The sequence below is a fragment of the Phascolarctos cinereus genome, unplaced genomic scaffold (genome assembly GCF_003287225.1).
Source record: "Phascolarctos cinereus isolate Bilbo 61053 unplaced genomic scaffold, phaCin_HiC Scaffold_5;HRSCAF=322, whole genome shotgun sequence".
Taxonomy (NCBI): domain Eukaryota; kingdom Metazoa; phylum Chordata; class Mammalia; order Diprotodontia; family Phascolarctidae; genus Phascolarctos; species Phascolarctos cinereus.
The window spans coordinates 93,439,059-93,466,167 of record NW_027555958.1 but is presented as its reverse complement, the minus strand read 5'-3'; the positions used below and the strand labels follow the sequence as shown (position 1 = coordinate 93,466,167).

Below are 27,109 nucleotides of genomic sequence, written 5' to 3'. Positions count from 1 at the left end.
ATAGTGGATACAGCACCAGGCCTGGAATCAGGAAGACCTGAGTTCAAATCTGGCCTCAGAACTTACTAGCTGTGTCACCCTGGACAAGTCATGTAACCTTGTTTCCTCATCTGTAAAATGAGCTGGAGAAGGAATGACAAACCACTCTAGTATCTCTGCCAAGAAAACCCCAAATGAGGTCACCAAGAGTTGGTCAATACTGAAATGACTGAACAACACCAATCTCTAAAGAGAAGCATTGAACTTGAGAGATGGATACTTGGAGATTATTGAGTTCAAAACCTTAATGCAAAGGGAAACAGGGATCAGAGAAAGTGAAACAATTTGGTCAAATCACACAAATTGGTAGTAGATGAATTAAGTATAAACCCCAGATCTTTTGGCTATTATTTGAGTACTTTTCCCACCAAACCCAGCTGTCACTACTAGGATTGCAAAGAAGGGAGAGGTGAATGTAGGCTACAGTAGACAGAAAAGGGTGTAAGAAAGATTTTAAATATGCTACAGCATATTTCTGTAGCTGAATGAGAGGCTACAAAGTGGATGTCATCAGAGAACTTACTATATCAAAATCTGAAACAATATAATCACTCTTCACAGCCTATCTCAGTCTGGAAAATAAATCTCTTTGTGTTCAGCTTTTCTCCTCACTGTTCTCTCTCTCTTTTCTTTTAAATTTTATTAATTTATTTTGATTTATCAAAAATCATTTCCATATGCTTTTGAGTTGAAAATTTTTCTCCCCCTTCTTCCCCCCCACCCTCCCTAAGACAGTGCACAATCTGATATAGGCTTTACATTTACATTCCCGTTAAACATATTTTCACATTGGTGAAGTTGCAAGTAAAAATTAAAACCAATAGGAGGAACCATAAGCAAGATGAAACAAAACTCAACAGAAGGTAAAAATAAATGATAGCGATTCAACTTCCATAGTTCTTTCTTTGGATGTGGACAGCATTTTCCATCCTGAGGCCTCTGGAGATGTCTTAGATCCTTGTAATGCTGAGAAGGGTTCAGTTTAACAATATTAGTCATTGCATAACATGGCTATTATTGTGTACAAGGGTCCTCTTGGTTCTGCTCAGTTCACTCAGCATCAGACCATATAAGTCTTTCCAGGTTTTTCTGAAGTCAGCCTGTTCATCATTTCTTATAGCACAATAGTATTCCATTACATTCATATACCACAACTTGCTTAGCCATTCCCCAGTTGATGGGCATCCTCTCAATTTCCAATTCTTTGCCACCACAAAAAGAGCTGCGATGAATATTTTTGTACATGTGGGTCCTTTTCCCATTTGTTTGATCTCTTTGGGATATAGCCCTAGAAGTGCTGGATCAAAGGGTATGCACATTTTTGTAGCCCTTTGGGCATAGTTCCAAATTGTTCTCCAAAATGGTTGGATCACTTCACAACTCTCACCAACTCCACCAACAATGTATTAGTGTTCCAATTTTCCCACATCTTCTCCAACATTTATCATTTTCCTGTTTTGTCATGTTGGCCAATCTGATAGGTGTGATGTGGTACCTCAGAGTTGTTTTGATTTGCATTTCTTTAATCAATAACGATATAGAGCATTTTTTCATATGACTATAGATGGCTTTAATTTCTTCATCTGAGAACTGTCTGTTCATATCCTTTGACCATTTGTCAATTGGGGAATGGCTTGTGTTCTTATAAATTTGTCTTAATTCTCTATATATTTTAGAAATGAGGCCTTTATCAGAGAGACTGGTTGTAAAAATTCTTTCCCAATTTTCTACCTTCCTTCTAATCTTAGTTGTATTGGCTTTGTGCAAAAACTTTTCAATTTAATGTAATCAGACTTATCCATTTTGCTTTTCATAATGTTCCCTATCTCTGTTTGATCATGAATTCTTCTGTTCTCCATAGATCTGATAGGTAAACTATTCCTTGTTCTCCCAGTTTACTTATGGTATCAGCCTTTATATCTAAGTCCTGAACCCATTTTGACTTTATTTTGGTATATGGTGTGAGATTTGGGTCTATGCCTAGTTTCTGCCATACTCTTTTCCAGTTTTCCCAACAGTTTTTTTCAAAGAGTGGGTTCTTATCCCAGAAGCTGGGGTCTTTGGGTTTATCAAATAATAGATTACTATAGTCATTGACTACTGTGTCTTGCATATTTAACCTATTCCACTGATCCACCTCTGTATTTCTTAGCCAGTACCTCACTGTTCTCTTAACATCGTCTTTTGAATAATGTCAACTCTAATCTCCATTTTCAGCCCTCCTGAAATGTAAATGCTTGTATTAGTAATTCAAGTCTAAAAACTGTGTTCTTAGTTTGAGAAAATCAGAAATTATGGTAAAAATGCAAAAAAAAAAAGTAGGATCTCCTACAATAAATAAGAACTTACTCCCAACATGGTAGGAAGCAGGAAATAAAACATGAAGGCCACCATGAGTAGGAAGGAGTAATGATATTGAGTGAAGTTGGGTCAGAGATATAGGTAATAAACCTTTTTGAGACTTCCTACTCAATCTTTTCATCTGTGCCATTAAGTAGGAATCCATGAACAGCTCTGAGTCAACTATCTACTCACTCTTTTCTGGAAGTGGAAATAAAAAGAAGAGATGTTTCAAAACTTCTTTTAATAATGCATCCCAATGAAGACAATTGAAGGTGTTTTTTTAAAATGTTTAACTATTTTAGAGTTAAAAAGCTCTAGGATCATAGCTTTTAAAATTGAAACTCTAACCCCCCCTCGTTTTTAAAGGAGGAAATTAAGATCCAAAGAGGTGTCTTCCAAAGAAGACATATACCCAAGGTCACAAAAAAGTAGTATCAGAAATGGTATAGATTTGAACTATCCTAGTTTGTTTTTCTTTTGATTATGCCTTAGAATTATGGATCTTGGACTGAAAGAAATCTTAGTGGTCATCTAGTCCAACCTTGTCATTTCTCAAATTAGGAAATTAAAGCCCAGAAAGACGAAGCAACTCACCCAAGGTCACAAGTAATAAGTGGCAGATCTGAGACTTGAACTCAGATTCTCTGGCTCCAAATCCACCATCTTCCCACTACACCATGCTTCCCTTTACAAAGTATATCAATATAGAGATGTATTTGTGTCTTTCATAATTACAATAACTGTTTAAGGATGGAAAATATAGGAATATGGTGCATCTTATGTCTCTTTCCTCTGTGTTCCCCCCTACATCTGGGTTTACAGGAAGCACCTGGGATCTTCTGTTAAGTGGCTCACTTCTGGATATTGTCTATTCTCCTTAGTACAATAGTATACCTCATTTCAAAATAACAATAATATTTTTAAATCTTTATTATATGAGATGCCTCTCTGGGAAGGAAGGGGAGGAATACAGGGACAAATTAGACAATGTAAAAGCAAAAATATTAATAAACATTTATTTTAATAATAACAATCGTAGTGAGTTGGGGAGGAGCAGGAATGGAAACACCCGTGAATGTAGGTGCCAGAGCCCCGTCCATGGTGCTGAAACCTGTAGGCCATTCGTTTAGGTACCCCTCCCATTAGGAAAAAGAGTTTTTTCCCGATCTCCCCTCCTTTCTATTCCCCTCGTTCCCTAGTTTCTTCCTTTCTTGCAGCTCGAGGAGTATCGACATCCATTATCATTTTGTAAATGAGCTAATGAGAATGAAAACGTCAAAATGAACTTGCGCCGGACTGATGCTGATGCCTCAGGCCCCCTCCTCTTCTCTGCAGATACAGCATCATCTGCTGGCGCAGCCCCTCTCCCCTTCTCAGTCCGCCCCCTCGCTAGGACATCAGTGCCTTTCTATTCCCCACCCCACCATTACAAGGACTACAGGTTTATCCTAAGAGGTGACGCTTGTCGCCTTGAAGCAGGAATTGGAGAAAAGGGATTATGGTCTTTTGAATACAGACTCTTCCTCTTCCTCTTCTTCTTCCTTCTTCCCTTCCACCATTATCTGCTCCTCCTCTTTCTCCTCCCCTTTCAAAGCTAACTGCTCATTGGAACTCCAAACCCCGAGGCAAGAGGAGAAACAAGGGGGAAGGCCAGAGGCAGGGAAAGAGAGGAGAACGAAGGAGGGCGCCCCAACCATCTGCACAGGCAAGAGGAGGAGAGACAGGCGGGTTCGACGTGGACTGAGCAGGGGGACTTGGCTGTGCCTGGCCAGGTTAGCGACTGCCAGGGTAGAGCTCGGTGAAACCTAGAGTCAGTGAGCACGAAGCGGAAGAGAAGGCGCCCAGAAGGACCTGGGCGAGGATGGACGCGGATTATCCTGCCTTTGAGAAGCCTCTCTGCAGAGAGCTCAAGCACTTCTGCAAAAGGCTAGGTGAGGCATACCAAGAGCTGAAGGAAGACCTCACCCCTTACAAAGATGATCGCTACTACAGGTAGGGTGAGCCTGGGGAGCTAGCGGCCCGTGGGGCGCCCTTCTCCGACGCCCCACCCGGCCATAGCACAAGGTCTGTCTCTGTCTTGCCCGCTGCCACCATCAGGGAAACATGGAGATGGGCTGGGGAAGGGGAGGGAGAGAGACTGTCGGGCAGCTGCTGCTGTTGTTTGCCAATGCGATGTATAGAACGCTTTAGAAGTGCAAATAGGGTATGCCCAAAGTCCGGTGGTTCTATATGGGTTGATAAAAGTCCCCGACTTCTTTACCTGGGGAATGGTTGGGCTGAGAGAGAAGGAAAAAACGTATTCTCCAACCCTTTGAGCTGCCAAAGCATGTCTGGGAATGGGAGCGGTTGCCCATCCTGCTGTTAGGGCTGCAGAGCTTGAACAGGTGAGTCCTCACCCATCTGGGGTTCTCAGAATATTTTTGAGGCTGGAAGAGTTGGTTTGGGAATCCAGCAGTCATTGATCACAGTAACTCTCCATGAAAGGCCATTCTGCATTCTTGGGAAAAGTGGGGGGGGAGGGGTTTCCTTAGGCAATCTCTGTGGAGCCCCCTGGCCACTTTCCCACCATCTTTTTCCTCCTGCTGTCAGTACCTGCTTCCCTTCCTCTTCTGCCCTCCTATCATTTCCACTATCCTTGTTCCCTGCTTATGCCTTAGGCCTGCTGGAGTCACCTATGAAACACTGCCCATGATAAGATGTATTTGAAGAGTGATTGTTTTGGCTGTCCTTGTGTTTTATGTTTTCTTTTGTTCTTACTTGTTGACTTCTTATTTTAATTAATACTCAAGGTGAGAACTTGTAGAATATTGCCATGGACTCAAAGCATGACGCTAAGATTTCTCAGGCTAGTATTCCATCTTAGTTATAACATAGTCAGCTATACAAATGCTTGAACATTTTTCTAACACAGCAGGCTGGTGTAGTGGAACAAAGCACTTTACAGGACTTGGTTCTAGTTCCAGATCTGCTGCTATGTGATTCTGATCAAATGTTTTATTGTGTGATCACAGAAGCATTTCCAAAAATCACAGAATTTCAGAGTTGGAAGAGACCTCACAGGTCATCTAGTCCAACCTACATCTTAACAAGATCCCCATAACAACAGACCTGAATACTGGAGTTCTAGCATTTGCTTGAAAATCTCTGGAGAGAATGAACTCTGGATGCAACACATGCCACTTTCAGAGACCCAAAATTCTTAAGTTTTTCCTTACACCAATCCTAAATTTGCTTGTCTTTAACCAAATGCCCCACTTCTGCCCTCTGGGACAAGCAAAATAATGAGGGGCACCTTCAAATATTTGAAGACTGCTATCATGTTCCTCCTAAGTCTTCTTTTCCTACCAAGCCAAACATCTTCAATATTTTTTTACTGATCCTTATATGGCATGCACTTCACCCTCTTCTGGACATTCTCCTAAATGTCAATGATCTTTCTAAAATATAGTGCACAGAATTGAATGTTGTTGTTGAGTTGTGTCCAGTTATTCATGATCCTATTTGGGGTTTTCTTGGAAAAGATACTGGAATGGTTTGCCATTTCCATCTCCAGCTTATTTTAGAGATGAGGAAACTGAGGTAAACAGTATTAAGTGACTTGCACAGGGTCACACAGCTAGTGCCTGAGGCCAGATTTGAATTCAGATCTTCCCAACTCCAAGCCCAATGTTCTATCCACTGTGTCACCTAGCTGCCCACAGAATTGAACCATACTCTAAACCATTGAACCATTCTCCAAATATGTTCTGATCAGGGCAGAGTACAGTGGCACTATCACCTGCCAAGTCCTGGACATTATTCCTCTCTTGATGCCCCCTAGTATCACTTTAGCCTCCTTGATTGCCTCATCACACTGTAGATTTGATTACGCAACCCATCATAATCTCTAAGTCTTTTTCAAATGATCTAGTCATACCTCCCCCATCTTGTATTTGCATAGTTGATTTTTTTCAACCCAAGTGTAAGACTTTATTTTTTTCCTCTTAAATTTATATTTGTCAATGTTCTTGCCTATTAAAAATCTTTTTGTATCCTGACTCTCTTCTAGTATGTTAACTATCTCTCCCAGTTTTGTGTCATCTGTTACCCACCTCACATGGTTGTTGTGAAGATCAAATATGATCATTCAGTCAGAGTATTTTACGAACCTTTAATTGTTATAAAAGTGTTAACTTTCTTATTATCTATATCCACTGTACCACCTAGTTACCTGAATTAGTCGAAATGTACCAACTTGGTGGCGGTACCATCTTTAGCTACTTTTCATATACATACCCAGAGAAGGATTTGGAGTCAGAGGACGTGAGTTTGAATTTTAATGGCCACTTGTGTAATGATGAACAAGTTTCTCAGGGCTTCATTTTCTCCATCTGTATAATGATGGGTTTGGAATAGGTGACTTCTAAGGTTCCTTTTAGTTCTGAATCTATGATTTTATGATCATTCTTTTTCAAAATTTCTTTAAGGATCACCCCCAAAATCAAACATCCGTCCTCTTTCAAATGTAACCTATGGCCAATTATAATGCTCTGGGTTCACATAGATTGGGTTTCTTCTTAGAAGGGTCTCACACATATTTCTTTGGCCAATCTTCTTCCTCTTCCTGAAAACACAAGAATTTGGTTTATTTTGCCACTTAGGATTTCTTAGATTCATACATAATGGATGTAGAGCTAGAAAGGACCTTAGAAGTTATCTAGCCCAATTCCCTCATTTTATAGATGAGGAAACTGAGGCCCGTAGAGATTTAGTAACTTGCCTAAGGCCACAAAGCCCAGTTTCTCTTTGGAACATTTTTTTTTGCAGTTAGATCTCTACAGAAGAAGGAAAAATACCCTCAGTTCCTATCCAAATATTCTGTCTAGCAAGATATAAAAAAAAATATGAAATAACACCAGACTTGGGATTAGAACACCTAGCTTTGACTCAGTCCCCTATGAATTTTGTGATCTTAGGAAAGTCAGTTAATCTCTATGTAACTCAGTTTCCTTAGCTATGAAAATAGGCTGATATTGTCACTACCTTCCTCACAGAACTGTTGTGAAAGCATACAGTCTCAGAGCTGGAAGGGATCCCAAAGGTTATATAGTCCAACCTTTTTCTGATACATGAATACCCTCTACAGCATAGTAAATAAGTATCCAATCTCTATTTCAACACTTTCAGTGATACAGAGTACACTCCCTCAGAGACAGCCCATTTCATTTGCAGACAGTTCTAATCAATTGGAAATCTTGCGTACTTTGAAGCCACACAATATAAGTCTAATTTCGTTTCAACAAGGTGGTCATTGAAGGCTACTATAATGGCCTCCCTTCTCCAAATATTTTCATACCTAAACGAAAAATCTCCACTTGCAACAATCAATCTTTGTATCATATTGTTTCAAATGTTTTTGGCATCCTGGATAATCTCTTGAAGCTTGTAACATCAGTTGAAATATAGTCACCAGTTCAATACATTTTACTAGGGGATTGAGGTCAATTATTTTAAAACTCATTGCTTTAAATGATAATAATTCATTTAATCATCAACTTGGACCCAATTTTGTGGCTAATACCATGTGAACTTCTGAATTTGCTCAGTCTTAGATGCATTTAGACACCAGGACCAGTACCACTGATTATTTCAGTTGATATAATTGTCTTTATGCTATTGAAAATTGTCCCTAGTAAGAAAGGAAAGTGCTAACTTTTCATCAATGGTCATTCATAAAAAAGTTTGTAGAAGAAAAAAATCTATCAGAGTTCTGAAATAAGCCATCATTTTAATGCACAGCATAATTGTAATAGAGGCAGATGTTATGAACTTCCAGAGTAAAAAAAAGTGCTAAGTTAATTGTAAACAACCATTGTTTGTATTATTAGTATTACTGGGTTTCTGTTTGGAGAGTGTGCAATCTGGCTACAAAGTAGGACTGCTACTACCTTTACCCTTCAGTCATACAATGATCTGGGAAAACCTTAAAAGTAATTTCATCCAACCTTTTCCTTTTACCTATGGAGATCCTGAGGCCAGAGTGAAGTGATTTGCTCTAGAGCACACAGCTAATTAGTTGCAGAATTATGCCTAGAACCCAAGAGTCCTGGACCCTATTTTCAAGCTGCTTCTACTGTCTCTGGGGGACCTTAGGACTTCTGGAAAACTTTATAATCAGACACCATGCTGCCTGTAATGTCTCTGATCAGTATTCTTTTGCTTCAGGGGGATCTCAGGACTTTCAGAAAATTCTGGGCAACTTCTTAGCAAGCAGGAGAGGGAAAAGACAAGGCTGTTAAGGCACCTTTTCCAAAAGACTAGTTGCCTATCAGTTAACTTTGCAACTAGTTGCGTATTAGCTGTGTAAGTTTGTACCTTCAAAAAAACGACTGTATGATCTAAGGACTCACCATCAGTCCTGTGAAATGAACATGAGCTTTTGACTCTGTTCATATACATCAGTGATTTGTGAAATTTAGTTAGCGGGTTTTTCCTATGACCTTCTGTTCTTGGGGAATTTGAAGCCAACAATTTTACTAACTTGTTGCTTTAATTTCCAGATATAATCTTATCTTCAAGTTTCTCTTCCCAATTCCAGTATACACACTTCCAATGTCTCTGAAATTTGGAGTTCTCTACTCTTTCTGTCACTTCAAAAACAATAAAATGATTCTCTAGGCTGAAATGAATGAGAACATAAAAATTACACATGTAAATCAGACCCAGTGAGAGAACTTGCTTTCTTTTTCTCTTGTTTTTGTCCAGAAAAAGTTTCAGGTCTTGGCAAGGCCGAACATTGGGTAGATGAACAAACATGGGATCCTAGACTTAGAGGTAGAAGGGACCTTAAAGCCCTATTCCTACATTTTACAGGTGAGAAAACTGAGGCCTATGGAGGTTCAGTGACTGGCCCTGAGTCACAGGTAGAAAGCACCAAAAGTGGGATTTGAACTCAGGCCCTCTGATTCCAAAGTCATTGTTTTTTCTGTTGCACTGCACGGCCTCAGATGGTAGTAGAAAAGAGGAGGGGTTAATAATAATTCAGTAAAGAAATCACAGGGTTGTTTTTCTGTTTCTATAACTGGTCTTACTTATTCTTTGGGTAAACTGACATGGCTCAAAAGTAGAAGCAGGTTGATCTTTAGTTCACATTTATAGTGGCATCATCCCTGCGATATGACAATCTTGCCCTACTCTGTCCTGTTTGGACCACATCTGGAATATTGTGATGATTTCTGGGCACTGCATTTGAAGGGCCTGGAGAGTCTCATGAGGATTGATTGAAGGAACTGGAGAGGTTTAACCCGGAAGAGAGATTAAGAGACAACAAAATAATTCTCTTCTCGTACCTGGAAGATAGATTAACTATGTTCTGCTTTTACCCCAAGGGCCAAAGCACTAGGCAGAAGTTGTAGACAAATACATTTAGATTTGATACAAGGAAATACTAACAATCTGAGATATCCCAAAGTGAAATATAGGCTGCCTCAACAGGTAGATATTTTCCTCTCACTTGAGATCTTCAAGCAAAGGCTAGATTATCAATAGTTGAGTATGTTGTAAAGAGGATTCTTGCTTAGGTATAGGTTGGATCTCATGACTTCTGAGGTTCCTTACAATTCTGACATCTATGATTCTATAAATAAGATAAGAAGTGAAAGCAATCTAATCCTGCTTTCACAGGTGAGAAAACTGGAGCTCAGAGAGAGTAAGAGATGCCTAGGGTCACACAGCTAATTAAGTAAACATTCAAACCTGATGTTTCTGACTCCAGACACTGGAACCTTTTTACTCTGCCATACTGCTCCCTCATGGTCAATCGGAGAAAACATATTAGAAAACTGGTTTTCACAGCTGAAGCATTTTCTTCTTTCTTTCTTATAGTTTCAGTGTACAAAACCAGAAAAGGTTATAACTCAGTAGTTCTATTCTATACACCCAAATAGAAATGAGAAGACATATTGGCAAAGATTTGGATGTTGAAAACTTCCAAATCAATCAATCAACAAGTATTTACTAAGTGTCTACAATATGCCTGCCACTGGGTTTGACTTTGGAGACACAAAGACAAAAGATGAATGTCTCTATCTTCAAGGATTTTACATTATATTGGAGAGACAGCATATATCTATATATAGACATACATATGTATACATACATATATGTGTGTACTATATATGTAATTTTATACATAATATGTTCAAAGTATATTCAAATAAATAGGAATAAGGAAAGATATTGAATTTGTGATTTCAATGGCAAAGAAGACACCATAATTGATGAGGAAACTCCCTCTACCACAATCAACACCTTCTCTGCAAGTTAGCCCTCTGAAAGTTGCCAGAGCATTGAGAGGTTAAGTGACTTACTAAGCTGATGCAGCCTGTATATACCAAAGAAGGGACTTGAACCCAGGTGTTCCTGGTTCTGAGGCCAATTATCTAACCACTGTACCACACAAAACAAAAGAAAGGAAGTTTTTGGGAGAAGGCACTAGCAGTTTAGGGGATCACAAAAGGTCGGTGTAAAAGGCTGTGTCTGAGCAGAACAAAAGGAAATTTGGGAGTCAAAAAGGCAGGAGTGAGAAACAGTGCATTGGCCACAGAATGTGCAAAGTAATGGAGATGGGAGCTGGATTGTCATGTGTGGAATGAACAATTCTTCTGATCCAAGGCTCCCAATGCTTGTGAACCCAAAGTGGTAGATTCCTACTATTGTGTGGACAATTTTTGTTGTATTATTGGCAGTGCCCTTATGTTAATACCTGTGTTTGCGTCACTTAATAGCCTTTTCTGGACATCCAAATTTCTACTCTCAGTTCTTCTGCAATGTACATACACTGTTACAATTAATTAGCTCACTTTAAGTCTACAAGCAATATAATGGCCTGTGAACTCCACTTGGTTCCCTTTTCTTCAGCTTCAGGGAGTTTATTTTAGACCAAAAGTTATGAGTTCGATTAAAATCACTCTGAGCCCCCATTTAAGAAAAGTCCTCGAATTTAGGCAGAGGTTGAACTCTCTGCCTAAACTTAAGTTAATATTTATCTATGGTTAGCTCCTTGCCTCTGTGGTTGAAGTTAATGGAAACACTGCTAACAAAACAGCAGATTATATTCCAGTGTGAGTAGCTAGACAGGTATTGGAAGCGGAATTTGGGGGGAAAGTAGGCCTTTTCTTGGATTTCCCGCAGTCCTTGAGTATGAAAGAACTTTTATAGTATCAACTTGGGCTTGGGCTCCAAGGTACTTGTAGAGCCAGTAGCCCTCTTGACACAGCCCTTTTCTGCCGTACTTTAGGTGTATGTCCTCTTTCTTGCTTTCTTTGTCCTTTCAATGCTGGTTCTTGGCTCAACTCGAGATGAACCAGCTCCTTGCTCTTTTTGACTATGATTCCAGATCCCTGTAATCTTTTTTTTGTTTGTTTGTTTTTTTGTTTTTTAGGCAATTGGGGTTAAGTGACTTGCGCAGGGTCACACAGCTAGGAAGTGTCAAGTGTTTGGTCTGAGGTTACATTTGAACTCAGGTCCTCCTGACTTCAGGGCCGGTGCTCTGTCCACTGCGACACCTAGCTGCCCCAAATCCTTGGAATCTTGATATCTGGTTCTGAGACTCCCTTAGGGAGTGATCAAGTCATTCATCCAAAAGCTTTGGCTTTGACTGATTCAAGGAGAAGTTTAGGCCATGTTTACTCTCTGTCCCAAATGACTGATTCAACCTAGAAGTGTTCTTACCTAACAAAAGTAATTACTTTTAAGTGAGGTGGGATAGCCTAATCAATGGGGCCTATCCTCATAACAACTAAGTGCCTGTTCAAAGTTAGTGGTCTTTGTGAGTATCTTGCAATTGGGCTTGTAGAGAAATCTTAGACTGAAATCCTGTGTGCTCCATTGACTCATGGTATAATCAGGTCCAGGTCACACAATTTCTGAAAATTTTTTTTAAAGTTTGATTGCTATAAAGGAGGAGTACTATTACACCTAAAACTACTTTCAAATTTTGTCTTCCTTATAGGAAAATTATGAGAAAAGTAAATCATCTTATGCGGCAAACATCCAAAGCTCTGGGAGAGCCCTGCTGCTCTGCTAGGCTCAGCAGGGACTGTCAATTCTGCCAATGAGACAGAGTTAACACTAAGAATGAATGGTACATGTAGAATATGAAGAGTTAGCAGGATTTCCTTGTGTTTTGGCTGTGATCTGACAGTTTGTTGGGGGGTGCGATTGTGTGTGTACTTCTCATTTATTCCAGGCCTAGTTTTCTGTATTTAAAGCTGGAGGCAATTTCTCTTGTCCATGTTCTTAGAGGCATGCTAGGGGACTATATGGTGAGTTAGCTGATTTCTAAAAAACAAAATGGGATTTATGCTTAGTTATCTGAAGAACAGACTTCTACTTAGGGAATTGTGATAAACAACCAATAGCAAATATAATGACAACAAAAAAACTTTTTAAAAAAGGAAAGATTTATTTTAAGGTATGAGCATTGCTATTCATATTTTCTGCTCATAGAATAAACTCAAAGCTCAGTTCAATTTAGTAAACATTTACAAAGCATCAACTGTGTTCTAGACACCTAGTGAGATACAAAGTTTTGATAAGATGAAATCCCTGTCCTCATAGAGCTTACAGTTTAGTTTGGGGATATAGAACTAAATTAGGAAGGACCTCAAATACAACCTCTCTAGCAATGAAGTATCCTCTTTATGATATAGTCATTGATCCGCTACTTAAACACTCTTAGTGACAAGGAACTCACTAATTTTTCAAGGTATCCCTGGCTATTGTCATTTCTATTTAGTATTTTTTTTATGTTAAGGTCAAATGTGCCTCCTTTTGGCCTACTGGTTCTAAATCTGTCTTCTGGAACAACAAAGGACAAATCTATTCACTCTTCTACATTAAAATCTTTCAGATTTTGGAAGACAGCTATACCTTCCCTTTTAAATCTTCCCTTCTCTAATAAACATTCCCAGTTCAGCCAAGATCCATTCATGACATGATTTTCAGATTGCTCACCTTCCCAGACACCCTTATCAGAATGGTCTCCAGGTTCTTACCCTCACCCTCTCAGAACTAGACATAATCCTCAGATATGTGGTATGACCAGCACAGAACATGGTATTATTCTCTTGAAAATAAAACATTCTACTTCTGTTAATACTAATTTTACATTAACTTTCTTTCTGTTTTTAGCAGCTAAAACAAGCCATTGATGTTGTGATTCTGGTTATTTTTATGATTTTTTGTATGGACTACTATGTTTATAGTTTTCCTAATATTGGACCAATCTTGTATTCCTGTTACAAATATTATCTGGTCATAGCATACAATCTTTTGATGTGTTGTATCCTGTTTGCTAATATTTTATTTAACATGTTTGTATTGATAGTCATTAGTGATATTCATCTGTATTTTTTTCTTTCATTTGTCTCTTACTGATTTAAGTACTGAGACCACATTTTATGTAGAAAGAATTTGGTAGGAACCTTTTCTTCCCCTTTACTTCTCCCCCCACTCCCATTTTTGTAAGTAGTTTATATGGTATTGAAATTAACACCATAAACATGTAAATGTTTGATAGAAGTCACTTGGAATTCTATCTGGTTCTGTTTTTCCCCCCTTGAAGATTTCATTTATAGCTTGTTTTATTTATTTTTCTGAGACTTGATTAAATTCTTGCTCCGTTAATCTGAGTATGTTACATTTCCATAGATATTCATCCATTTTGTTTAAATTGTTAGTTTTACTGTCATAAATTGGGCAAAATAGTTTTAGATGATCTCCTTTATTTCTTATTTACTATGATTTCTCCTTTTTCATTTTTGATAAAGATAATTTGGTTTTTTTCTCTTTTTAATTAGACTATCTAAAAGCTTATCTTTTTCATTTTTCTAAAAAGATCCAGTTTTATTAATTAATTCAATGTCTTTTTGCATTCAATTTTATGAATCTCTTACTTGAATTTCAGAATTTCTCTTTTAATGCTTAGTTGGAGTTTATAATTTGTTGGTTCACTAGTATTTTTTTTGAGTCGCCAAATTCTTTGAGGTGTTCTTTTTCTTTTTTTGTAGACAAAGGTAGTTAGATATGCAGTTTTTCTTCTTAAGATAGTTTGGGCTATGTCCCACAAGTTTGGTTAGGTTACCATATTTTTTCATTTTCTTGATAACATTTTTGTTTTTTTCTATGATTTATTCTTTGTGCCATGAATTCTCTAGGATTAAGTTTTTTAATCTTCAATTAATTTTAATCATCTCTTCAAAGACCGTTTATTGAATAAGGTTTTTTGTATTGTGGTCAGTAAAGGATGTGTTTAATATTTCTTCTGCTTTTCTGCATTTATACCCTAACACATGGTCAATTTTGATAAAGGTACTATATATAGCTGAGATGTATGTATATTTTTTCTATTTTGATTCATTAATCACTTGAGTTCTATCTTATCTAACTATTCTGAAATATTTGATATTTGAGGTTAAAAACTTTGGATCTTCATGGCCCTTTCTGGCATTTCAGGACAGAATGCTATGGACCTTGGAACCTTTAGAAGCCTAGGGTTTTCTTGTCTAAGAACAACTGTGATCATACATTGCTGTTACTGCTGATGGCTTCCCAAAACACTATTATGAATACTTTAACACATTGGAGTTTTCCTGAAAAAAGCCTCCTCTATTATTGCTTTGGGATACAGAGATCTGTAGGGTACAAATATCTCTGGCAAATCTTTGGTTACTCTGGAAGGCTTTTGGCTTGTTAGCTTGTGCTAGACTTAGTTTTATTAGCCATATCCTCTTTCTGATTGCCCACAGGCTTGTGGCTGACTTTTTGTGTAGTTATTGTGTGGAAAGAAGTCACTTACAGTAGTTTCTCACTGGATTTCTTGATCATTATTTGGTCTGGTGTGATTTTTAGGGTTTGACTGTTGGGGGCTGTTCAGGCAGTCATTTTGGCCAGAAATTCTCTTACTCATTTATTGACCCCTTGCATTCTGGCTTCAAGCTTTATTACTCAACTAAGACTTCTCTTTCCAAAGCAACTGTTGACCTCTTAATTGACAAATACAATGACCTTTCCTTACTCCTACTCCTTCTTGACCTCTGCAGCATTCTTGACCTCATCCTCTCCTCCCACATATTCTGCCCTCTCTTGGTTTTCATTCTACATGTCTAGTTAATATTTCTCAGTCTTCTTTGATGGATCATGATTCATATTCTGCCCCTAACATGCAAATGTATCCCAACATTATGTCCTGTATCTCCTTCCCTTCTCTCTCTATACGCTCTATCTCAATTATAACATCATCTCTCATGGATTCAGTTATTATTTCTATGGTGATGAAACCCAGATCTATATATAAAGCTCTAGTCTTTCTTCTGAGTTCAAGTCCCACATATCACCTGCTCACTGGACACTTCCAACTGGATGTCCTGTAGGTATCTCAAAAGGTCCCAAAATAGAACTTATCTTTCTGACAAACCCATCCATCTCACTCATTTTCCACATTTTGGATGAAATTATTAGAAAGATAAGTCAATAATTTCTCAAATATTTTGTTTTTAGTAGAAATCCTCTATTACTACAAAATCTTATCTCTGTACTATTTTAACTATCTATATCTAGAAGGCATTGCCCATATCCTCCATCTGTCTCAGTGGTATACCTTGTACTCCCACAATATCATTTGCTTCTCTTTTAAAAAAACTTTCAAGTCAAAAAATTCAACAAACACTTATTATGTACCTACCTTGTACAAGGCACTATTCTAGATCCTGAGGGATACAAAGATAAAAACAAAACACTCTTTACCCTCAAGGAACTTGCATTCTATGAAAGGAGCTTCTTTATATTCTATTTATAGTCTACCTTCACTCAAAGGCTTTTGTTCTTAGACTTATGCATTTCCACATAGGCAGACATTCAAATCAACTCAATAAACATTTTTTAAGTGATCACTATATACAAGGTACTGGGAAAATTATGTAAGCATGGACTGGGAATTGAACCCAGGCCTTTTGCTTTGGAGGAAAGCATGTTAGTACTGAATCACCAATATGGTACCCTAGTGGAATCGTGGTGTTACTTTAGCATAGTGTTACTCTGCTGCTTTTTTTAGATCCACATTTCCTTTTTAACCAATATGAAGTAGTATGTAAGTTTCCATCAGATGTTTTAAGTTGCTTCTTAAATTCCAAAAGGCCTATGTAGGAAGCATTTCCCTAGAGGACAGCTGTTCTTTCTGTGGTATATATAATGAAATTATGCTTCTTTAAGTTTTTTTTTGTTTTGTATAGTTTCTACTCTAATACAAATCTGTCTAATCCTTGTCTTGTTTACCTATGAGGATCTAACTGATCCCTAGCTTGGACTGATTCCTTTAATACTTAATTTCACTTATTGATTGCTTATTGTACAGTTGTCTCTGTCCTTTAAACATGATGTAGGTAGGTACACCTAGACCTTTTCCTGGGTCTTTATTGCCTCCAGTGATGAAAACTTTGTTCTAGCACTGATGGTGTTTCCTTATACAAAGTACAAAAATTCTACTTTATCCCAACGATGTGGACTTCATTTTGTATTGTGGAATACAATTCCTTAATTGTATTGGAATTGATGATATTTCCTATCCAAGGCATAAAATATCACACTACTTCCACAGATGAGGACTTTTTTCTTTTGTATTGATGATATCTTCAGAATAAGAGATTAAACTCCTGCCTTGTCCTACGTTGTTCCACTATCACCCCATTGAGGATAACTGATTGACTTACAGTCAGTTCGTACCCCTAGAATATACCTTTGAATTTTTTTTAAGGATTACAGAGACAAGGGAAGAAAGAATAGATCTGGGAGATTGGAGAGAAGCTGTTTAATACATGGAAGGACTTGATTCTCTGGAGTAAAGCTGCATGGAGGAGCGCACATAGTCCCTTAGGAAACAGATGAATAGAGAGGACTATCAACCAGACCATCCATCACCTGTGGATGGATGGAGCCAAACAGAGTAGGTCAGAGACAGAAGAGTCAGGAGTCAAGTAGAAGTTTAATTTCAAAGTGAGGGAAACAGCTTGCAAGCAAGGAGGGATCTGGACATATGTGCCGAGACCCCATCTCTACTGGGGGGGACCCAAGGAGTGAGGGGAGATTTTAATACTTATACCAATGGCTGCGCAGTGAACTGTAGCCCTGACAATGAGGGATAACAGCAATAATGAGACAAGTTTGATTCATAGCAGGGCTTCATGATCAGAACATGGATACAGCAGGTGCTTGTCAAGCTCAGAGAACATCTGGTGCTGGTCAAAGCAATACAATAATTACATGATTTTGCCAGAGGATGAGATTATCTAGAGGGTGAGCACAAAGGATTGTTGTTATGCCAAGCTCAGGGCACAGCTTGCTTGCTGGCCCTTAGCTCTGGAAAACAGGGTGTTTCCTAATATCTTGACATTTCCCCATTTTAGCAAAAAGGAGGGAGTCTGAAAGAACCCCTACCTTTCTGGCCAATAAAGGAGAGGCAGGTATAAGCCAAGATGCCATGAGAGGCCAGTTGGACCTGGACTAGATGTTGCCCAGGGGGTTAGTTCCTTGAAGGGACCTTTCAGGGAAGAATGTCCCAGGTGTCATTGCAAAACTCACAATGGGGCAAAGGGCATAAACAGAGTAGTAGGTCTTGTCTAGCCATTGTTTGCTTGCCAGCAGAAAACGGAGGGCAAGAACTTAGAAGGAGAAAATGACAAAACATGCTTGAATTAGGGGCTTGGTGGTTGGGCACATAACAAAAGGGGAGAGGAAAAAAAGCTAGGACAGTATACTCACCCCTTATTTAGAATCCTGGAACAGCTGCTTCATCCAGATGTTGGCTGCTTCTGGGTCCATACTAGATGAATTCTGAGGTCCCCAGAGGGTTCTGCTATTCACTCAGAGCAGGAGCTTTCTTCAGATAATCTAGGAGTCCACACTCACAAGTTTGGCAGCTGTGGTAGTAGTCAGAAGGACCTGGTGGGGGACCTTAGAGAAAACTCCTGGGCAGCTAGATGGCACAGTGGTTAGAGCACCAGCCCTGAAGTCAGGAGGACCTGAGTTCAAATCTAGCCTCAGACCAAACACTTGATACTTCCTAGCTGTGTGACCCTGGGCAAGTCACTTAACCCCAATTGCCTAAAAAAACCCCAAAACAAAACAAAACAAAAACCCCAAAAAACTCCTTGCATCAATCTTTGAATCTGAGTTTCTGGTCAGTATAACAAAGGTCCTTAGTAAAAAGCCTCTAAAAAGCACATAGTTTCCGAGCCACACAGTGCTAGATTCAAACAATGCAAAAAGTTTTCTCACAATTCCCATAATTGCATAATTACATTAAGTCAGGTACAGATCAAACTACTTAGAAGACTCATAGTGGACTAGTTCTGAGAAAGGAAATTTGCATGTCACCAAGGTAATCAAGAAAATTTAAATATAAACCATGCAAAGCAATACAATAATTATCAACAATATTAACTAACATTATCTCCTTGTATCCTAGTAACCCATTCTGAAAGTCCATTTAATCAGCACTTCTTGAGTCCCAGATGTTTCATGTAGTTCTCTAGTCCCTACATATCTTTTCTTGGAAAATAGGCTTTATTCTCAGGACACTTCTAAAAGGGGCTCTGCTTCTTTGGTTCCAAATCTAGAGGTTCCTAGATGATTCTGAAACTTCAAAGAATTTCAATTTATATACCATTTTCTGTTTTTATCCTTACCTAAATCCTATACCTGAAATAAGAATCTTTTTAAAATGTATGAGGGTCCAACTGCAAAATGAACTCTTCTGCCCTTTAAGATTATCAGACAGATGTTTTAAAAATGGGAAAATAATTTCACTTTCTTTACCATTATCAACACAATCTATGTGTAACTTCTCTAATCCTTAATTAATAAGTCCTTAATCCAATTGAGAACTTATTACTAAAACATACTCAAAGCCTGAATTTCCATGATAAATAAATTTGGAACATGTATATAGTTCTTAGAGAAAAAAGTTTAATCCTGTTGCTTTCCCAAAATTTACTATTCCATTTATCTATAAAACATTTTATATTACATCTTTGTCTTATTACTTTAAATAATCATTTCCCCCCCAAGAGGCTATCATCCCTATATTATAATTTGACCACAAATACAAGTTAAAATTGAAAGATATTCATACCTGCATCCTATTATAGTAATTTAGAGATGTTTCAGTATCAATCTATTATTTAATAGATTTAGTATTGTACTTACAAAATTTCTTGATTATAGAAATTTTCTATAAAAGGAAAAAGGATATAGTTATAACGTCATATATCACAACTCCCTTAGCTCTGTTTGATTCCAGGCATGAGTCATATGTGATAGTCAAACATATAGTCACAGGGTGTAGCAAGGCTCAGGATTAACCAGGTGGGAAAATTTATTTTTCAGAAAGGAAATAGCACAATGGGAAAATAGAGTTAGGAGGATCCTACCTATGCCAAAACTTTTTTTTTTGCACTTAATAGAATTTTTTCCAATTATATGTAAGAATGTTTTCTTTTCTTTTCTCTTCTTTTTGGCTAGGCAATGGGGTTAAGTGACTTGCTCAGGGTCACAGAGATAGTAAATGTCATGTGTGTGAGGCCGGATTTGAACTCAGGTCCTTCTGAATCCAAGGCCGGTGCTCTATCCACTGTGCCACCTAAATGCCCCTAAAGAAAATTTTCAACGTTCATTTTTGAATTATTTTGAATTCCAGATTTTTCTCCTTCCCTCCCTTCCCCTGCCAAGATAGCAAGCCATCTGGTACAGATTATACATGTACAATCATGTTAAACATATTTCCACATTAGTTATGTTGCAAAAGAAGAATCAGAACAAAAGAGAAAAACCATGAGAAAGAAAAAACAAACTAAAAAAAGTGAAAGAAGTATGCTTCAATCTGCATTTAGACTCCATAGTCTCTAGATGTGGATAGCATTTTCCATCATGAGTCTTTTGGAATTGTCTTAGATCACTGTACTGCTAAGAAGAACTAAGTCTATCATAGGTGATCATTGCACAGTCTTGCTGTTACTGTGTACAATGGTTTCCCGGTTCTGCTCACTTCACTGAGCATCAGTTCATGTAAGTCTTTCTAGGTTTTTCTGAAATCTGCCTGCTCATCATTTTTTATGGAACAATAGTATTCCATGACATTCATATACCACAATTTGTTCAGTCATTTCCAATCCAAAACTCTTCCCAGGCACAAACAACAAATATTTGATAGTTGGTCCATCATTAATATGTTGAAGCTACATCTTTAAACCACTGTAAATACTTTCATAATAGCCAAAATTTTCAAATGAAAATTTGCTATTATAGTAAATTTAATAACTGCTTTATGGCAAAATTTACCTTATTAAATAATTAAGAATTTTCAAATATGTCTTTTCTATCACATCCTTTTAAAAGCCCAATTCATGTGTAACAGCACACAGATTAAAAAGTTGTTTTGTCTGACAGCATTTCTGTTACTTAAATTTCACAATATAAGAGAATTTAGAAATACAATAAAAACATAAACAACATTTAAAACCTGAAGCAAAACTTCAGATGACATCAATTGTATTTCCAAATTATCACATATAAAAAGCAAATCAATGATCTTATTATTACCTTTGGCATTTTAAAACCACTTTAGAGTTATCAGGTATGGAACAATTATATTCAATTAAAGAAATGATAATAATGTAGTACTTAGAATATGCCAGTCACTGTGTTAAACACTTTACAATCATTATATCATTTTGATCTTCACAGTGATAACTACCATTATTATTTTTCTCTTTATAGATCAGGAAACTGGGGCAAACAGAGATAAGATAACTTGCCTAAGATTACACAGCTAATAATTTTCTGCAACCAGAATGTAATTCAATTTTTCCAGCATTTTTTTTCAATACCAGTATTTGGGAATCTGATTTGGGATGGGAAGGGTTAATAGGGTCAAATCTCTTGATCTGTGGGAGTCACAGGAGTCTCTTTGGTTTAAACAATCTTTTCTTTTTTCATGGTCAGAAATGTCAAAGAAGGATTAACAAGAGGTTGTTGTAAAGTGCAAACCGTTTACCTTTTTTTTTCTTTCTTCACTCTGGCTGCCTTCCTTCATTGCCCTAGAACAATGAAGCTATTGATCTTGCCATTTACTTCTAAAACTTTTATAAAATCCAACCCTTATTTTTCCTTAAAAATCTTCTACAGAGTGGTACCCCAAAGCTTATTAAGGTATTTCAGAAGAGAATGAGTTCCTAGAATTACCCCAGGGTCTCAGGAGTTCTCCCCTGCAATCTTAAAATGATTAATTTTCAAACTCCTTAATCTGCTAAAATGTTTTTAGTAGTTCTACAAACTTTGATTATTTGACTTTATTTTTGTAATTCCAACATATCCATAAGCTGAAATGACAGAAAAAAAGTGTCTTGTAGATTTTTTTCTTTTTCTCTTTTCTTATAATCTAATTTCCCAAGGAAAGCCTAAAGTGGGAATTAGTTCTACTTACTAGGACAATTGCTTCAGGTATGAAAGCTAATGAGCTTTCCCAGTGTTCTGAACTCCTTGGCTACAGCCCTTAGAAATTTTCCTGGCTGGCTGCATTTAAAATCTTTCAAGGTAATGTTACTCAGCTCACAACACAAATACAACACAGGTATTTTACATTTTACAGAGATACAAACACAGACAAAATGACAAGACAGATACAAACAGACACAGATAGTTTTAACAAAGAGTGCAGTTACAGTTCTAACTTTGCCAATTTTTAACAGAGGCACACAGTTACCAATGCATGCAATTTCAACTTTACAGAGATGTGCAGTTTAAAAAACAACAGAAGCATATACAGGGACAAGAGGCATGCAGTTACAAATTTTCAGAGGCATGCAGTAAAAACAAACAAACAGACAAACAACAGCAACAAAAAAAAACTGCAGAGGCACTCAGAGTCCAATTAACAGAGTTGTACAGTTTAAGAAAGGAGATCCTTACTAGAGTGATCTGAAATGAACTAGGTCAGCAGAGGGGCCCTGGAGTTTTCCTCACAAAGAAAGGTGAGCTCAACCAAGGTGGGAGCTTGGAGGATTGGAGCAGGGACAAGGGCAGAGGACTTACAAGACAAGAGCGGTCGGACTCTGCAGAAATAAATTGCCGATGGTGCCTGGTCTGTTCCTGCTGATACTGGAGAGACCAATAGCCCAGTTCCATATCCAATCCTACCTCTGACACCAACTAATGTCCACCAGACTGAACTGGCTTGTAACCTGTGGATGGTTGGAGCCAAACAGAGTAGACCAGAGACAGGAGAGTCAGGAAATCAAACAGAAGTTTAATTTCAAAGTGAAGGAAACAGCTTGCAAGCAAGGAGGGATCTGGATACATGTGCCAAAACCCCACCCCTACTGAGGAGACCCAAGGCAGTATGGGGAGATCTCAATACTTATACCAGTGGCTGCATAGTGAGCTGTAGCCCTGACAATGAGGGGTAACCGCAACAATGAGACAAGTTTGATTCATAGCCGGGCTTGGATACAGTGGGTGTTTGTTCAGGCTCAGAGAACACCTGGTGCTGGTCAAGCAATATGATCATTACCTAATTTTGTCACAGGATGAGATCATCCAGAGGGTGAGCACAAAGGATTGTTGTTACGCCAAGCTCAGGGCACAACTTGCTTGCTAGGCCTTAGTACTGGAAAAGAGGGTCTCTCCTAATTTCTTGACAGGACCAAATGGAATTCCTTGACCAAGCCTCCTAGACTCAGAGGAGTTTCTGAACCACACTGTCTGTATTTAGTGGAAGAATTCTTGGATGAAGCAGGAGCTGAAGCTGAAGATCAACAAGACACAGAACCTAAATGAGGAAGAGAATAAATACCTTGTCCCTGATTAGTGTTATGATTATGTAGATATTTTACTAATCCCAAATTCTTTCCTCACTTGGGTATGGGAAGACTTCCTTAATGATCTGTTTTGCATCCATGATCTCAAGCATCATCTGTTTGCAGATGGCTTCTAAATCTATATATCAAGTCTTATTCTCTCTCCTGAGCTCCAGTCCCAAATCATCAGTTGCCTGCTGGACAGCTCCACTTGAATACCCGTAAGCAGCTCAAACGCAATACAACCAAAATTGATCTCATTGTCTTGCACTTTGCTCCCTTCTTCAAATTTTCATTGGGATCAACAAAACTAGGGGGTTAGGCAGGAGTTGTCAGATGAAGTTAGAGAAGTGGTCTCCAACTAGGTTCAGTGTCCCATAGAGTAGGTTTGGTAACACTATGGAGGCAGGAGCATATCAGTGATTAGCAAAATGATGGTTTGTCTCACAGTAAATCTTCTACCAAGATGGCATCCTTTTCTAGAAGTAGCAGGCTAGCCATGATTACTCTTGTCTCAACTGCACCTACATCACTGAGGGCATAGATAATAAACTCACAGAAGAGAAAAAGTCTTGCATTTGCTTAAGTCATCCAGATGATTCAAGGGGGAAAAACTTAGTTTAACTTGTTCAGAAAACCAGGCAAAGTAGAGAATCTTTTGCCTAAATATTTTAGGTAATAGTAACTATGAAGACCTGGCTTATGAATTAAGATCTGCATCATTTAAGAGAAGCCTGAAGTTCCTACTGGGGACACCACACAGTTTTGTTATATAGGAAAATGTCCTTGGGTGAAAAAAATGAGTCATCTACTGAGTCATGGAGTCATCTATTTCCAGAAACAGATCTCCAGATGTGAAAGTTGCATATGTTAATGACTTTTGCTCCTGAATACATGATACATAAGGGAGGTGGGTGGGTAAATCTAGGGGGAGCATTGTTCCCTTCTATTCTGTCTCCTACGAAATGTGTTAAACGTAAACAATTTTTTCAAATGTCACAACCATTTGAAAGCTGTACTATTACATTTTTTTTTTAAATAGCCCAGTTCCCATATGGATAGAAAAGTGTGCTTTCAATTGCTTTTGTTCAGGGACATATTATCTAATGTGATCAGACTAATGTTAAGCTGATGAGCATTTATCTCAAGTATTATCAGCTCTCAGAAGGAAGGATTATTTTTACATGTGTACACAATTACTAGCTTCCTAATATAATAGGTTTATAACATCAATTCACTGCCTCCTTTCATGCTCTGATTTTGATGTCTGATATGCTCTTGTGAGAGCTTAAGCTTTGAGCACAAGAGATGGGAGACTTAAAAGTCTAGTTAGAAAATAATATTTACTGTTGGTGACTATGTTTCATGGAGAATCTGAGGCACCAGCACCTTAAGTCTTCTAAGGAAGTTCCATTGTCAGATAGTTTTATAGGGTGAAGAACTACACAATAGATTCTACTCTTGGAAGAATTTTAACTATTATTGCAACTATGCTCCAGTGAAGCCCTATTTCAGTGCCTCTTCAAGGTACAGAAGTAACCCTGGGTTCTCAAAGGTTATGCCAGTGTAGTACAAACAAAGCAGGTCTTAATGAGCTTGAAAGAATATGGGAATTGATGATAGACTGTGTCTGTCACAGGAGAAGAATCAATCTAGTTAAGTTTGGAAAGACTCATCATCAGAAGTCTGTCCACAGGAGATGAATGTTTGTGGTCATTGTAAATCATATAACTAGTGCTGAGATTTTGACATACATTGATAAAGAGAACATTCAGTGAGGAAATCAGATATTTTTAAAGCATTGTTGTTATCATTACTGATAGCAATCACAAGGTAGTATGGAAATGGAAAGAGCACTAGATTTGGAGTCAGAAGACTTGGAATTCAAGGACTGGCTCGGTCACCTTGTGCAAGTTATTTCCTCCTTCCTCCTGCCTTATTAAGCCTCAGATTCCAAATCATATTTGCAGTAGGTACTTTGTAGGACTGTCATGAGGAAAAGACTGAAAAATATAATGTGCTATATGGGTTGCAGCCTGGACTTGTGATTTAATTAGCATCTGGAACCTCTAGATGATGAAATTCCCTCTACCAATGCAAGCTGGCATCTTCTCTGTAACTTATAATCTTTTAAAGTTTTCCTTTAGGTCCCAGCTAAAATCCTATCTATTACAGGAAGCCTTCCCTAACCCTTCGTAATTCTAGTGTTTCCCCTCTATAAGTTCCTTGAGAGCAGGGACTGTTTTATGTCTCTTTTGGTATCCCCAGCACTTTGCACAGTGCCTGGCACATAGTAGGTACCTAATAAATGTTTATTGAATGAATTAAGTTGACTAGAGCACTTAGAGGTTAAGTGAATTGCCCAGGGTCACACAGCCAGTATGTGTCAGAGGCAGGACTTGAACAAAAGCCTTCCTAACACAGACCAGTTATCCATATTGCCTCTTTGTGTTCTTTATTAATGTGAGCTATTATATCAACATTTACTCCCATACACTCCATATATATAAAAATATATATATATATATATATATATGTATATATATATATATACACACACACACTAATATGTAGCATAGTGCTATTTCAAAATTTACTTTTAAATAAATTCATCACAAAAAGAGGCTAAATTCTGTTGGAATTTAGGGAGAAATATAGATAGTTTGCTTTGTGTGTATGTATACATATACATATATACACACACATCTGTCCTTTTGTGGGGTATATGGGGTATTCAGGGTGGGCTAGCACCCTCACCTAGTGTGAAGACTTGCTGAACCCTTTTCAGGGCTGCTCATCTACCTTTGGTGTCCACTTGTCACCCTACTCTCACCTGTGGCTCCAAGATACTGTAGCAGAACTGTAGCCACACGCCAAGTAAAACTGTCTTATCAGACAGGCTAAACCAGGCTGAGGGTAACTGACAGACCTCAAACCCCAAGGGGAGTTAAGGGATGTCTACCCCAAGCACGCGAAGATTTCTCTCTGATGAACGGGTGGATGAAAACAATTTGTTCCAGTGGGCAAGAAGGTGGTTGAAGCAGGTGTGGTGGAGTGCGTGGAGCTCGGTAGGACATTGAAGATGCCAAGGTTATTCACTACATCCTGGGCCATCACCAGTCATCTTGACTTTTGTCCTGCTCCTCTCTTCCAGAGTGAGACTTGATAATTTTGCCATTGGTCTTCTTTAAAAACTGGAAGATTAGATAGATAGATACAGATATAGATATGGATATGGATATAGATATTCTCTCATATGTGTGTTGTTCAATCGTGTCCAGCTCTTCATGACCCCATTTGGGGTTTTCTTAGTAAAGATACTGGATTGGTTCACCATTCCCTTCTCCAGCTCATTTTCAATATGAGTAACTAAGGCAAACAGGGTTAAGTGACTTGCCCAGGGTCACACAGTTTAGGAAGTATCTGAGATGGGGATTTGAACTCATGTTCCTGATTCCAGGGCCGGTGCTCTATGCACTGTATCACCCAGCTGCTGTATGTGTGATATAAATAAATATATGTGCATGCATGTATATATGTATATACACACATATACATGTATATAACCATATATAGGCCATACATGTGTATGTATATAGCTTCCTTTATGTGCACACACAAGATTATTTTAAAATTTAAATAAATTCATCATGGAAAGAAAGACTCAATTCCAGTTTACAGTTTAACGGGAATCCAGATGTAATTTTTTTTCGCCATCCAAGTTCACCTACCCCACAAACTCTCAGGTTAAGAACCCGTCCTAGACTAGGAAGCAGAGGCAGAGGCGGAGGCGGACAAGGGAAGCAGGCACAGCCCCGCACCCCTGCGCACCGCCCCAC

At 38.2% G+C, this 27,109-nt stretch overlaps 1 protein-coding gene and 1 long non-coding RNA gene across 2 annotated transcripts in view; one reads left to right on the top strand and one right to left on the bottom strand.

Moving 5' to 3' along the window:
• Positions 1-3,895: 3,895 nt before the first annotated feature.
• TMEM181 (transmembrane protein 181) overlaps positions 3,896-27,109 on the top strand; it is a 98,012-nt gene continuing 74,798 nt past the window's right edge. Inside the window, exon 1 of the mRNA XM_020986702.2 lies at positions 3,896-4,374. Coding sequence (XP_020842361.1) covers positions 4,244-4,374 — 131 coding nt within the window. The 5' untranslated portion in view covers positions 3,896-4,243. The remainder of the gene's footprint in view (positions 4,375-27,109) is intronic.
• Positions 22,701-27,090, bottom strand: LOC110208591 (uncharacterized). The gene is made up of 3 exons (XR_013486912.1): positions 27,002-27,090; positions 26,233-26,464; positions 22,701-23,242 (listed from the first exon to the last, which is right to left on the bottom strand). It is a non-coding gene; the product is annotated as an uncharacterized LOC110208591 (long non-coding RNA).